This window comes from Rhinoraja longicauda, chromosome 7, assembly GCF_053455715.1.
Source record: "Rhinoraja longicauda isolate Sanriku21f chromosome 7, sRhiLon1.1, whole genome shotgun sequence".
NCBI classification, from domain to species: Eukaryota; Metazoa; Chordata; class Chondrichthyes; order Rajiformes; family Arhynchobatidae; genus Rhinoraja; species Rhinoraja longicauda.
This window is the reverse complement of record NC_135959.1, coordinates 50,329,058-50,342,772: the sequence shown is the minus strand read 5'-3', so window position 1 is coordinate 50,342,772 and position 13,715 is coordinate 50,329,058. Positions and strand designations below refer to the sequence as shown.

The window sequence follows — 13,715 nt, the reverse complement described above, 5'->3', positions numbered from 1 at the left end:
TAGGCCTACAGCCCCGACGGAGCAGGGGCCTGGATTTGAGGAGCCCTCAGCAGGCGTAGAGGCATGGCCCTCTGTTGGCCGAGAGGCTCAAGTTTCGGAAACGAGTGACGAGGAGGGAACTAGCAGTGGAAGTGGAAACAAGGAAGAAGGAGATCAAGAAGATTCAGAGATTAAAATTAAAGCGATGCTTGAAGAAATTATTAACAGGCTCATGAAAATTGAAGGAGCTCACAAAGTGATGGAAAAGGAAGTGAAAGCATTGAGGATAGATAATAAGGAACTGCATAAGGACAATATGGAAATATATAAGACTTTGAAAAAAATGGAGGAGAATTTTCAAACAGTGATAAACAGAGTGGATAATATAGAAATGGAAAATGAAATGTTAAAGTCTAGAGTGGAAAAAAATGAAGATAGTATTACTGCTGCAACAATTGAAAGCAAAAAGATCGTGGAGAAGTTGGACGCCTTGGAAAACTACAGCAGGAGAAATAATGTTAAAATTGTTGGCTTGCCAGAGGGAGTTGAGGGGGAAGACCCAATCAATTTTTTTCAAGATTGGATAGTGACCAGTCTCGGAATAGATAAACAAGGACCGATGGAAATAGAAAGAGCACATAGGGCTCTAAGTCCGAAACCTTCGAATAATCAAAAGCCAAGATCTGTGTTGATTAAATTCTTAAGATACCGAGATAGAGAATTGGTCCTCAAATCAGTCGGGATGAATATAAGACAGGGAAAACCAATAGAGTATGAAGGTACAAAAATAATTTTTTACCCAGATATTAGTAATGTCTTGTTGAGCAGGAAAAAAGAATTTAATAAGGCAAAAAATATTTTATGGAAGAAAGGTTATAAGTTCGTTTTACTGCATCCTGCTACTTTGAAGATCATGATCAACATTGGAGAAAATAAATTTTTCAAAGACTTTGTCAGAGCACAAGATTTTGCTGAAGAATTGCCATCGAGAATTGATTAAGAAGATCCATGAATGAATGATTATTAACAAGATCTGTATACTATAGAGGGGATCAATTGTATTAAGGATAGTTAATCTTTAGAAGTACTTGAAATATCGGGGGGGTTGGAGAATATGCATGCTCTACCATAATCATGGGCACAAGTGTGGTGTGGACCACACCTCGTATAATAGAGGGGGGTAATGTTGTTAATCTATTTATTAACAACATTAGAGGGAGGGTTTACTTTTCTATCTTTCTTTTTTCTTTTCTGTTTTTGTACCTGGACGATGGAAGGGAGTACACTGAAATACGGCACAACGTAAATATTCGAAGAGGTAACAAGGTAAGGAAGAAGGGGGGGAAAAAAAAAAGGAAAAAAAAAAAGAATGAATGGATAATAACTTAAATTTTCTAAGTTATAATGTGAATGGGTTAAATGGACCGATAAAAAGGAAGAGAATTTTAACACAGATGAAAAAATTGGAAGTGGATATAGCTTCCTTACAAGAAACACATCTAACGGAAAAAGAACATCAAAAGTTAAAGAGAGATTGGGTAGGAAGTATGGTAGCATCTTCTTTTAATTCAAAAGCAAGAGGGGTTGCGATCCTATTTAAGAAAACGCTACCAATTAAGATACAAAATATTGTAAGTGACCCAGTAGGTAGATTTATAATTGTACATTGTCAAATTTTCTCAGAATTGTGGACTTTAATGAATATATATGCACCAAATACAGATGATGAGAAGTTTGTGCAGGATACTTTTCTAAATCTAGCGGAAGCACATGAAAATATATTGATAGGGGGAGATTTCAATTTTTGTTTAGATCCAGTAATGGATAGATCATCAAGGACAACGACAAGGACAAGAGCAGCGAAGACAACCTTGAATTTAATGGAAAGTTTAAATTTAATAGATGTTTGGAGGAAAAGCCATCCTAAGGAATGATACATATTCTAGAATAGATCTATTTTTGATTTCAGCTCAATTAAGCGGTAGAATAATACAAATAGATTTCAAGGCTAGATTGTTATCGGATCACTCACCATTATTAATGAAAATTACGATGCCAGATAAAGAACAGTCAGTGTATAGATGGAGACTCAACTCTTTACTATTGAAAAGGCAAGACTTTTGTGATTTTATTCGAGGACAAATTTAATTATATTTGGAGACAAATTTAAATTCAGTGGATGATAAATTTATTGTATGGGATGCAATGAAGGCTTATTTGAGAGGCCAAATTATAAGCTACTCATCTAAGATAAAGAAAGACTATAGGAAGGAATCTGAAAGATTAGAAAAAGAAATCACCGTATTAGAAAAAGACTTACAGAAAACTTCTTCAGATACAAAAAAAACACAACTAGCAAATAAAAAATTTCAATACAATACATTACATACTCACAGAACAGAAAAACTAATATTACGAACTAACCAAAGATATTATGAATTAGGAGAAAGAGCGCATAAGGTATTGGCATGGCAACTGAAAGAAGAACAAATATCAAGAACAATAAATTCAATTAGAACAGATCAGAACATTATTACTTATAAACCTAGAGAAATCAATGAGGTATTTAAGCAATTCTACACTAATCTGTACCATTCTGAATCTGAAAAGGATGAAATTAAGATAAATAATTTTTTATCCAAGATACGATTACCAACAATCTCTAATGAGGAGCAGATGGGACTAAATGCCTCCTTTACTTTGAGAGAGGTGGAGGAAGTATTATATTCTTTACCAAGTAATAAATCTCCAGGGGAAGATGGTTTTCCGCCTGAGTTCTATAAAAAATTTAAAGATTTGTTGTTACCACTATTTATGGAAGTGATACATCAAGCGGAAAAAACTTCTACATTACCAGACTCCTTCTCATTGGCAATTATAACCGTAATTTAAAAAAAAGGGAAAGACCCTTTAAATGCATCTTCTTATAGACCAATATCATTGTTGAATGCAGATTATAAAATAGTTGCTAAACTTTCAGCAAGGAGATTGGCAGAATATTTACCGAAGCTGGTTAAAGAGGACCAAACTGGATTTGTCAAAAAAAGGAAAATATCTGATAATGTAGCAAGATTTATAAGTATTTTACATTTAGCACAGAAAAGAAAGGAATTGAGCGTAGCAGTTGCTTTAGATGCTGAAAAGGCGTTTGACAGGTTAGAATGGGATTTTTTATTTAAAGTATTAGAGAAGTACCGATTAGGAAATGGTTTTATTAACTGGGTAAAAGCTCTTTATAAACAACCTAAAGCCAAAGTGGTGACAAATGGCCAATCTTCTCAATAATTTAATTTGGAAAGATCTAGTAGACAGGGATGTCCCTTGTCACCGGCTTTATTTGTATTGGCCATTGAACCTCTGGCAGAGCTAATAAGATCAGATTTAGATATTAAAGGATTTAAAGTTAATCAGGAAGATCACAAAATTACTTTATTTGCAGATGATGTCTTAATTTGTCTTACTAGACCATTGGAATCCTTAAGAAAATTATATTTCAGACTGGAAGAATATGGGAAAGTATCAGGATATAAAATTAATAAAGATAAAACTGAAATAATGCCTCTTGTTGAAGGCAATTATGATCAATGTAAAAGAGAAAGTCAGTTTAAATGGCAAAAAGAAGGCATTAAGTTTTTAGGAGTTAAAGTAGATAATAAGTTAAATAATTTGTATAAATTAAATTATAAACCACTAATAAAAAAAATAGATGAGGACCTGAAGAAATGGATGAATCTTCCAATTACATTGATAGGGAGAGTGAATTGTATTAAGATGAATATTTTTCCGAGGATACAGTATTTATTTTCAACACTGCCTATACCTTTGCCAAATAAAATTTTCCAAGAATTGAACAAAACTCTGAGGAATTTTCTTTGGAAAGGTAAAATGCCAAGAGTGTCTCTGGAAAAATTAACATGGAAGGTAGAGTTGCTGCTTTACAGCGAATGCAGCGCCGGAGACTCAGGTTCGATCCTGACTATGGGTGCTGCACTGTAAGGAGTTTGTACGTTCTCCCCGTGACCTGCGTGGGTTTTCTCCGAGATCTTCGGTTTCCTCCCACACTCCAAAGACGTACAGGTATGTAGGTTAATTGGCTGGGTAAATGTAAAAATTGTCCCTAGTGGGTGTAGGATAGTGTTAATATACGGGGATCGCTGGGCGGCACGGACTTGGAGGGCCGAAAGGGCCTGTTTCCGGCTGTATGTATATGATGATATGATGATGAATTAGGTGGATTGCAATTACCAAATTTTAAAAATTACTACCTGGCAGCGCAAATGAGTTTTATTTCATCCTTTTATCAAGAGGGTGGAAAAACAGCATGGGTTAAAATTGAAATGGATAAAATAAAAGAGTCTTGTCCAGAAGAATTTATATATAAATGGGAAGCGAAGATATTAGTTAAGGATAAAGAGTCACCTTTGCTAAAACATTTAATTAATACATTGTTGAAAACAGTTAAAGTTAAGGATAAAATATTTTTTTTAACAGCTAAAACTCCATTAGTAAAAAATGGATTATTGCCGTTTGCTTGGAATAATCAAATACTACAACTCTGGGAACAGAAGGGTATTAAAAATATAGGAGATTGCTATGAAGGGAATATCTTTTTGCCATTTTCTCAATTGAGAAATAAATATCAAATTCCAGGGAATAGTATTTTTTTCTATTATCAATTACAATCTTTTTTGAGGGAAAAGTTAGGTAATTCAATGTCTCTATTTCAGATTAAAGGAATCGAATCCTTGATTCAGGGCAAGGGAATTAAAAAAATTATATCATCAATGTATAAACTACTACAGTTATCTAGTCCAAAGATAGGAATTCATAAAGCAAGACAAAGATGGGAAACAGATCTTAATATTATTATTGATGAACCAAGTTGGGAAAGACTGTGTCTAGATAGTATGAAAAATACTATTAATGTGAGATATAGCTTAGTACAGTATAATTTTTTGCAGCAACTATATTTAACCCCGGAAAAATTAAATAAATTTAAACCAAACTCATCTGAAAGGTGTTTTAGATGCAACCAAGACGTGGGCACTTTTATACACTCTACATGGGCATGTCAGAAGGTAATTCCTTTTTGGCAAGACCTAATTTTTTTTTAGATCAATTGATGAATAAGATCATACCAATGGATTCAAGGTTGTTTTTGCTAGGAGATACAAAAGGAATAACACCAAAGCTAAGTTTGGATAAATATCAGGATAGATTTCTCAAAATATCATTAGCAGTAGCAAAAAAATGTGTAGCGGTTACCTGGAAAGAACAAAATGAAATAAGATTTGAAAGATGGCATGCAGAAATGCGGAGTTGTATCCCATTAGAAAAAGCAACGTATAATCTGAGAAATGGATACGACTTCTTTTTGAAGGTGTGGAACCCATTCATGGTAAAGCTAGGATTAAGAATAGGAAGTATTTAACTTCAGGATTGTTTTGTTACCTAATAAGAATTTTAAAAGAAATTACTCGGAAGTGACTCCCTCGGGACTCCAGGTTTCTCTCTTTCTCTCTTCTGCTTTTTCTTTTTCCTTCTTTTTAACTGGGGGGTGGGGGGGGGAGGGGAGAAAATACAGAACAATACGTGTATAATCGAAGTTATAGGGTAGTTACTATTGTTTACTATGAAATCTATAATGTATGGGTTCTGTTAAAACTTAAATAAAATATTTTTAATTTTTTTTAAAAAAAAACAACTGCTACTGTTCTTGATGGTATTTGTCCATCAGCTGTCCAGTCAGTTTTCATTGAAAAGCCATGCACATCCACACGGAGATCATTTGATGAATTATTTTCCAAAAAGGACGGACAGTGGGATTGTGCCGATTGTTATGTGAGAAATAATCCAACAGTGACAAACTGTATTTCCTGTCAGGCACCCAACTCAAACAATAAAACTGCAGGAATTTCAACAACTGCTACTGTTCTTGGTGGTATTTGTCCTAAATCAGATGCACCTGAAATGGGGTTCAAAGTAAACTTTCCTGCAAGTGGCATTAAATTTGGCCATGATGTTAACGACTCTACAGCCTTCAGTGAGAAAGCCCCTACTTCGACACAAGGCACATTAGAAGGATTATTTGCCAAAAAAGGACAGTGGGATTGTGAAGCTTGGTATGTGAGAAATGAAATGGAAGTGACAAAATGTGTATGCTGCTCTACACTCAAACCTAATAGCAAAATTCCGGTTGTTACTTCAGCTGTCCAGTCAGTTTTCATTGAAAAGCCATGCGCATCCACACGGGGATCATTTGATGAATTATTTTCCAAAAAGGACGGACAGTGGGATTGTGCCGATTGTTATGTGAGAAATAATCCAACAGTGACAAACTGTATTTCCTGTCAGGCACCCAACTCAAACAATAAAACTGCAGGAATTTCAACAACTGTTACTGTTCTTGGTGGTATTTGTCCTAAATCAGATGCACCTGAAATGGGGTTCAAAGTAAACTTTCCTGCAAGTGGCATTAAATTTGGCCATGATGTTAACGACTCTACAGCCTTCAGTGAGAAAGCCCCTACTTCGACACAAGGCACATTAGAAGGATTATTTGCCAAAAAAGGACATTGGGATTGTGAAGCTTGTTATGTGAGAAATGAAATGGAAGTGACAAAATGTGTATGCTGCTCTACACTCAAACCTAATAGCAAAATTCCGGTTGTTACTTCAGCTGTCCAGTCAGTTTTCATTGAAAAGCCATGCACATCCACACGGGGATCATTTGATGAATTATTTTCCAAAAAGGACGGACAGTGGGATTGTGCCGATTGTTATGTGAGAAATAATCCAACAGTGACAAACTGTATTTCCTGTCAGGCACCCAACTCAAACAATAAAACTGCAGGAATTTCAACAACTGCTACTGTTCTTGGTGGTATTTGTCCTAAATCAGATGCACCTGAAATGGGGTTCAAAGTAAACTTTCCTGCAAGTGGCATTAAATTTGGCCATGATGTTAACGACTCTACAGCCTTCAGTGAGAAAGCCCCTACTTCAACACAAGGCACATTAGAAGGATTATTTGCCAAAAAAGGACAGTGGGATTGTGAAGCTTGTTATGTGAGAAATGAAATGGAAGTGACAAAATGTGTATGCTGCTCTACACTCAAACCTAATAGCAAAATTCCGGTTGTTACTTCAGCTGTCCAGTCAGTTTTCATTGAAAAGCCATGCGCATCCACACGGAGATCATTTGATGGATTATTTTCCAAAAAGGACGGACAGTGGGATTGTGCCAATTGTTATGTGAGAAATAATCCAACAGTGACAAACTGTATTTCCTGTCAGGCACCCAACTCAAACAATAAAACTGCAGGAATTTCAACAACTGCTACTGTTCTTGGTGGTATTTGTCCTAAATCAGATACACCTGAAATGGGGTTCAAAGTAAACTTTCCTGCAAGTGGCATTAAATTTGGCCATGATGTTAACGACTCTACAGCCTTTAAGGTTGGGACATCGTCTCAGTCTTCAAAACCATTTCCCAGTTCTGCATTTACATTTTCTTCATCGAGTTCAGGTGGTGGCTTCACATTTGGGTTGCCAGATACATGCAAAGATTCTACTAATAAAGGTAGTCAGCAAGGATCAGCCGCACTCTTTTTAAAAGCCTTCGCTGAGCAAAAAGAGAGGGAGAGAATTACTTCAACATCTGACGGAGACCAAGTTCCAGCATCTGATATTTCAAACCAAAGTCAAGATTTTATTCTTGGTATAGATACGAGTACCTCCACCTTTGCTGATTTAGCAAAAACTGCAGATAATGGATTTAAATTTGGCCATAAAGATCCTCATTTCAAAGGTTTTGAAGGAGTGGGTCGGCAGCTGTTTTCAGCAAGAAGTACAAAGGCCGCTTCTGTAGATGACGATGATGAACTGTACAGAACTGATGAGGGAGATAATATTCATTTTGACCCTGTGGTTCTCATGCCTGAGAAAGTAGATCTTATTACTGGTGAAGAAGATGAAACAGACCTTTATTCACAGAGAGTTAAGCTATTTAGATTTGATACAGAAAGCAGCCAGTGGAAAGAACGGGGTGTTGGAAACCTCAAAGTTCTCCAAAACAAAGCCAATGGCCGGCTTCGAATAATAATGCGTCGGGAGCAGGTTTTCAAAGTGTGTGCAAATCATTGGATCACTACCACTATGAATCTCAAACCCTTAATGGGCTCTGATAGGGCATGGATGTGGTTGGCTAGTGACTTCTCAGATGGTGAGGCAAAGCCAGAGCAGCTAGCTGCAAAGTTTAAGACTCCAGAGCTGGCTGAAGAGTTTAAGGACAAATTTGAAGAATTCCAAAGATTACTATTAGATATACCACTACAAACTCCTCATAAACTATTGGACAATGGCAAGACTGCTCGACTAATACAAAAAGCTGAAGAAATGAAAAGTGGTTTAAAAGACCTGAAACACTTTTTGAAAGATGAGAAAGGAAGCTTGAAAGATGAAGGGAATCTAATGTTGAGTTCCATATCTGAAAGCAGCAGCATCTCCGCCTTAGTAATTAAACCTCATTCTGAAAGTACTGGACCTACGTTAGAATGGGATAATTATGATCTACATGAGGAAGCTTTGGATACGAGTGTATCTAGCACTGCATATGGGACTCCTGACACTATCAGTCCTGTGAGGAAAAATCTTTTCCACTTTGGTGATACAGCATCTGGATTTAACTTTAATTTCCAGCCAAGCTTGAGTCCATTAAAATCTCCTAAACTGAACCAGAGTGGGTTGTCTAGGTACAGATGAAGATTCAGAATTTGGGCCAGAGGAGGAGAAGGATGTTCAGCATTTTGAGCCAGTTATTCCATTGCCTGATTTGATTGATGTATCAACAGGAGAGGAAAATGAGCAAGTCGTCTTTTGTCACAGAGCTAAACTTTACCGCTATGACAAAGAAGTGGGCCAGTGGAAAGAAAGAGGAATAGGGGACCTGAAAATCTTACAAAATTATGATTCCAAAAAAGTTCGGATAGCTATGAGAAGGGATCAGGTGTTAAAAATTTATGCCAATCACTGGCTAACACCCGGCATAAAAATGGAACCTATGAAAGGAACTGAAAAAGCCTTTATTTGGAGTGTAATGGATTTTGCAGATGATGTTGCAAAGGTGGAACAATTAGCTGTTCGTTTCAAGCAGCAAGAAGTTGCTAGCTCTTTCAGAGACCTCTTTGAAGAAGCCAAGAAGGCTCAAGAACAAGGAACATTAGTCACACCATTATCTTCAAGAGAAACTACACCAAGAGAATCTCCTTGTTGTAGGATTTCAGTGTCAATGCTGGAAGAGACTATTAAGGAAACAACAGAGCAAACAAGTACTTGTGTTTCAAGTCGCAGTACTGCAGTCAAGTCAGCAAGTACCAGCTTGACAGAATCACCTCCAGTAAAATTTCTATTTGGATCTGATTTGAAATCCATCTTCAGCAATGAGAAAGAGAGGCCTTTCAGCTTTGGTAATTCAGCAACTGGATCCTTGTTTGGTTTCAGTTTTAAAAGCACAGAATCTGCCTCAAGAGACCAAGTACAAAGTGACCCATCTGCTGTTAAGAATAAACTGCAGGATATCACTAGTGGCGGATTTGATTTTCGTAAAGCAGCTGCATCTCTGTCGAAGTCTTCAATGGCCAGCATGTTGTCTTCAAACTCAACAGAATGCTTGGAAACTGCTTTTGCAACCGGGGATAAATCCAAACACACTACATTTAACAGACCACAAACTGGTAAGTTGCTCTGCTAGCACAAATAATGTTTTACTTGTCAGCATAGTTTTTGAATATAGTCTAGTGTGAGCACCAAAAGATGTGTTCCTATTTCCAAAACTGTCCTTGATTATGTTTTATCCTCTGTAGACACATCATATTTCTTGCTACTAGTTATAGTACAATCATCCTGTGCTCTAGGAAGGAAATCTTTGTATTCCCTTCTTGTCAACGTCACACACTTGGCCTCATGAGCCTCCAAGTAATCAAATGCTTGTCTCTACTTTTTTTAAATGCTATCATTCACTTCATGTCACAAGTCTTCCCAATTTCACTATTCTTTTGTATAAGAAAATCGCTAAATTATTTTATCCTAAATGTTTGGAGGTTATCGTGTTCTACATGGTCGTGTGCATAAAGTTTCCCCATGTCCACTCTTGGATTATAAAAACAATTTATTTTTATAACCCCATTAAAAAGGCTCAATGTGCTCAATCCCTTGTGGTGGTTGCTCTCGATCATTCATTGTCAATTGATGTTTCTCCAGAAATTCAGTGTTCTTTTGGTACTATAGACAAGGATTGCACACTATTTCCAACGCAATCAAATTCAGGTTCTCAATGGTTCTACCTTTCTTGCATTTCTTCTGATATTGAGTATTTGGTGCAGGCTTTATGATTGCATAAACTTGTGTTGTCAAATAGAAGGATTACATTAACATTTCCTCGGACATCTGGTAGGATGAGAGAACAGGGATTTGAACATTGTGAATCGAAGCATTTTCCTTTTACCATTCAGAAATATTGGTATTCTGCTGTATATTCCAGTCTGAGTTTTAACTGATTAATTTTGGTTATTAATGTTTCTATTTTGTTCATTTGTAGGGTTTAACAACATTCTAAATTATTTAAAGCATTATGGAAATTAGCAAATGACTTTTTATTTTAATGTTTTTTAAGTATATTAAGTGTGAGGAGAATAATAGGGTTTTGAAAAAGATTCTTCGTTTTCTTGTTATCTAATTGCATCTAGGCACTTATGCACCGATTCTTATTTTTAGGGTTTAACTTTAGTCTTTTCAAATCTAATCCGTCTGCCTTTTGGACCAGTCCATCTGTCCCACGGTGTGGAAATAAAGGTATTTCTGGTATCTTGCATCAGAATTGCAGAATGTTACTGCAGTGGTAATTAAAAAATAATAATATACTGCACAATCTAACTTCTGCATGCTATTTTCTTGTTTGGCTTTTTGTGAAAAACATTGAGCATGTTTTTTAGGGTGGCAAGTGGGTTGAAATGGCTCGAGTGAGATATCCTGGCTCCTCAGCTCCCTATGTTTGAACTTTTCCAAAGTAACACAAAACCTCTTTTTCACTGTGCTGGTACTTTTGGTTCATCCCTGTATACCATTGTAAGATCTGATATTACCATGATCTTTGTGTTGTTACATATTCATTGTAGATTACTACCACATTGATACATTGTTTGCTAAACTATCTTCATCTACATGTGTTCTTTAGAGCTCCATCTGTTTTATGTTTTTCTCACTTTCAATTCCTTATATTATATTTGCCTGCTTCTAGTGTTCCTTCTCATTATACTCTAGAAGACTGTGTCATTGGCATTTAACTGACTATTTATCTGCATTATAATTCTCATTTTGCCCATCACTGCTCTTCGGTTGTCATCCCTTCCATTTGATGTCCATTAGGACGTTCACTTCAATCGAGGCATTATCTGCCTTGTATCTTACAGTCCCATGGTTGTTCTAAAAGCAGCCTTTAGTTTGCTTTAGTTTGTACAATCCAAGCCCATTACTCTACCGTCACCTTTTGGCATTTTGATCATTCTTTGTCAGTATGTCTATTGCCATCCTGGTCACATTTCAAACTATGGTAGCTGCCATCTTATTAACCCATCATATTAACATTGTTCTGACTATTTCTTCCACACTTTCTACTTTAACAGCCAACCGTATGGCACAGGGGGCTAGCCTATTTTGTATATTTCCCAACTTTTGTCATGTTGACGTATTATCCATTGTCATTTCAAATAAAATAGATCTCCAACCAAATGCACGTAATATGACAGTTTTGATTACTATTTCAGTCTTGTACATGGATCGGGCACCCCATCAGGTTTCTGCAATTCTATCATCAATGCCAGCATTTTCATTTTCAACACCTTATCCATCAAATCCTCTTAAACTTAAGCATATGAAGCATAACTATTAAAATTTCTAATACATGTCTATCTTATGTGTTTACTATTTTGATGGCAACATTTTTGTCTGCATCTTCTGTAATGCCGTAAAAATGTATTAAATCGCCGTTTCAAGGGATGTAGACCAACTTTATGCAACCTATTCTCATTGCTTATCTTTTCATAAAAGATAATGTAAGTGTGGAATTACAGGGAGCTTTAAGATGGGAAAATACTGGCTTGGGCTTGGCTTACTTGGCTTGAGAATAGTTGGAAATGACAAAGTATGCAGTTTTTTTAGAAATTATGTCAATAGCGAGTTGGGTGTTTGAGTTAAATTATGGCAGATAAATTTAGTGCCAAAAAATAGATGTCTTTTTTACAAAATGTAGACGGTGCAGTGAAAAAATTGTTTAAAGAAAGTTCATGGGACTGCTGGGCAACACAGCTGTTTACTTTTTAGGGAAAAAAAGCAGAAATTCTAGGTTTTATCACAAGATAACGATGATCCTATATACAATGCAGTTCTGAAGAAGTCCCCACTGTTAAAAGTGCTAAGGCTTTTAGAATACAACTCGACCGGCGTGGACCCATTGGGTCTAAATCTGTCCTGCGGGCGCGGCAACCCCCATTGGGTGCAAACCTCTCATGCTGGACCGGCAACCCTCCCCCAAATGACCCAAAACTCTCCTGCGGGCCTGGCAACCCTACGTACAAAGCTCACCTGCGGGCGCAGCAAACCTCGTTGGGTGCGAGCCTCTCCTGCGGGCCTGGCAACCCTCCCCAACTAATGATCCGTGGACCCATTGGCGGCCAGAGAGTGTTCCCCGGGGCGGTGGGCTGGTTAGGGGTGACAGGAAAGGGGAGAGAGAGCCACTCAACACAGCCCTGGGCGGTCATCGAGTCGGCCAGAGCGAGCCGTGGACCTGTTGGGTGGAAACCTCTCCTGCAGTGGCAGCTCGGCGACCACGGCCATCTTGTTTGGCCCTCTGCCGCCGCGCTGCACCATGGGAGGAAGGTCAGATGTGGGGCACGCCGGGACGGGAGCCGATCCTCCCGGCGGTGGGGTGTATTTATTAAAGTTTCAGCTCGACAGCTCAGCAACAGCGGCAAATCGACGGCTCAGCAGCCCCACCACCCCCATCTTTGGCCACCATTCTCGTCACTCTGGCAGGTCCCGCTACTGGCGGCCATCGTGCCCCCACCCCCCTCATTGGCCGTCACTTGGGCGGGTCCCATTGTGACGTCGAACGCGGCTGACGGCCAGGTTCTGAAATAAAATTGTACAGTCAAAGAATTTGTGTCTAGTGTTTGTAATTCAGTCACAAAATAGATAAATTAGAGGGGGCAAGTATCTGTCAACTGTGATTGTGAGAAGTAATGCCATAAAAATGCCATTTTAATGGTTCCGATGAAGAGAATGAAGTCAAAAAGTGATATTGAAGAGTGATATTTTTAAGAAATCTAATCTTGGATGTTCTGGATGGGATTTGGATGAATAATGAACAATTTTAAGGTTAAGAAAAACAAAAGCAGCATCAGCCATCACCTCTGCAGCAGAGGTGGCAAATGGTGTGATTGACAGCAGCGCTCATCACCTAGAGCTTCCCAGAGACATTTTAATGCAGAAAATGTTAATACTGTGAGTTCAGAATGGAGAAACCAGTTAGGATGAGGAAAAATATCAATTACAATCCTAGAGAAAAGCAGTCAACCTGGAGACCATGAGCATTTGGTAAAGATGGCAGTCGATTGTGGAATAGATGTACAGTGCCCTCCATAATGTTTGGGACAAAGACCCATCATTTATTTATTTGCCTC

The 13,715-nt window shown here is 37.6% G+C and overlaps 1 protein-coding gene across 1 annotated transcript in view; it reads left to right on the top strand.

Annotated features, from left to right (window-relative positions):
- The window catches only part of LOC144595268 (E3 SUMO-protein ligase RanBP2-like), a 72,826-nt gene that overhangs the window by 37,738 nt on the left and 21,373 nt on the right, over positions 1-13,715 (top strand). Inside the window, 2 exon segments of the mRNA XM_078402555.1 lie at positions 7,438-8,726; positions 8,728-9,713. Coding sequence (XP_078258681.1) covers positions 7,438-8,726; positions 8,728-9,713 — 2,275 coding nt within the window.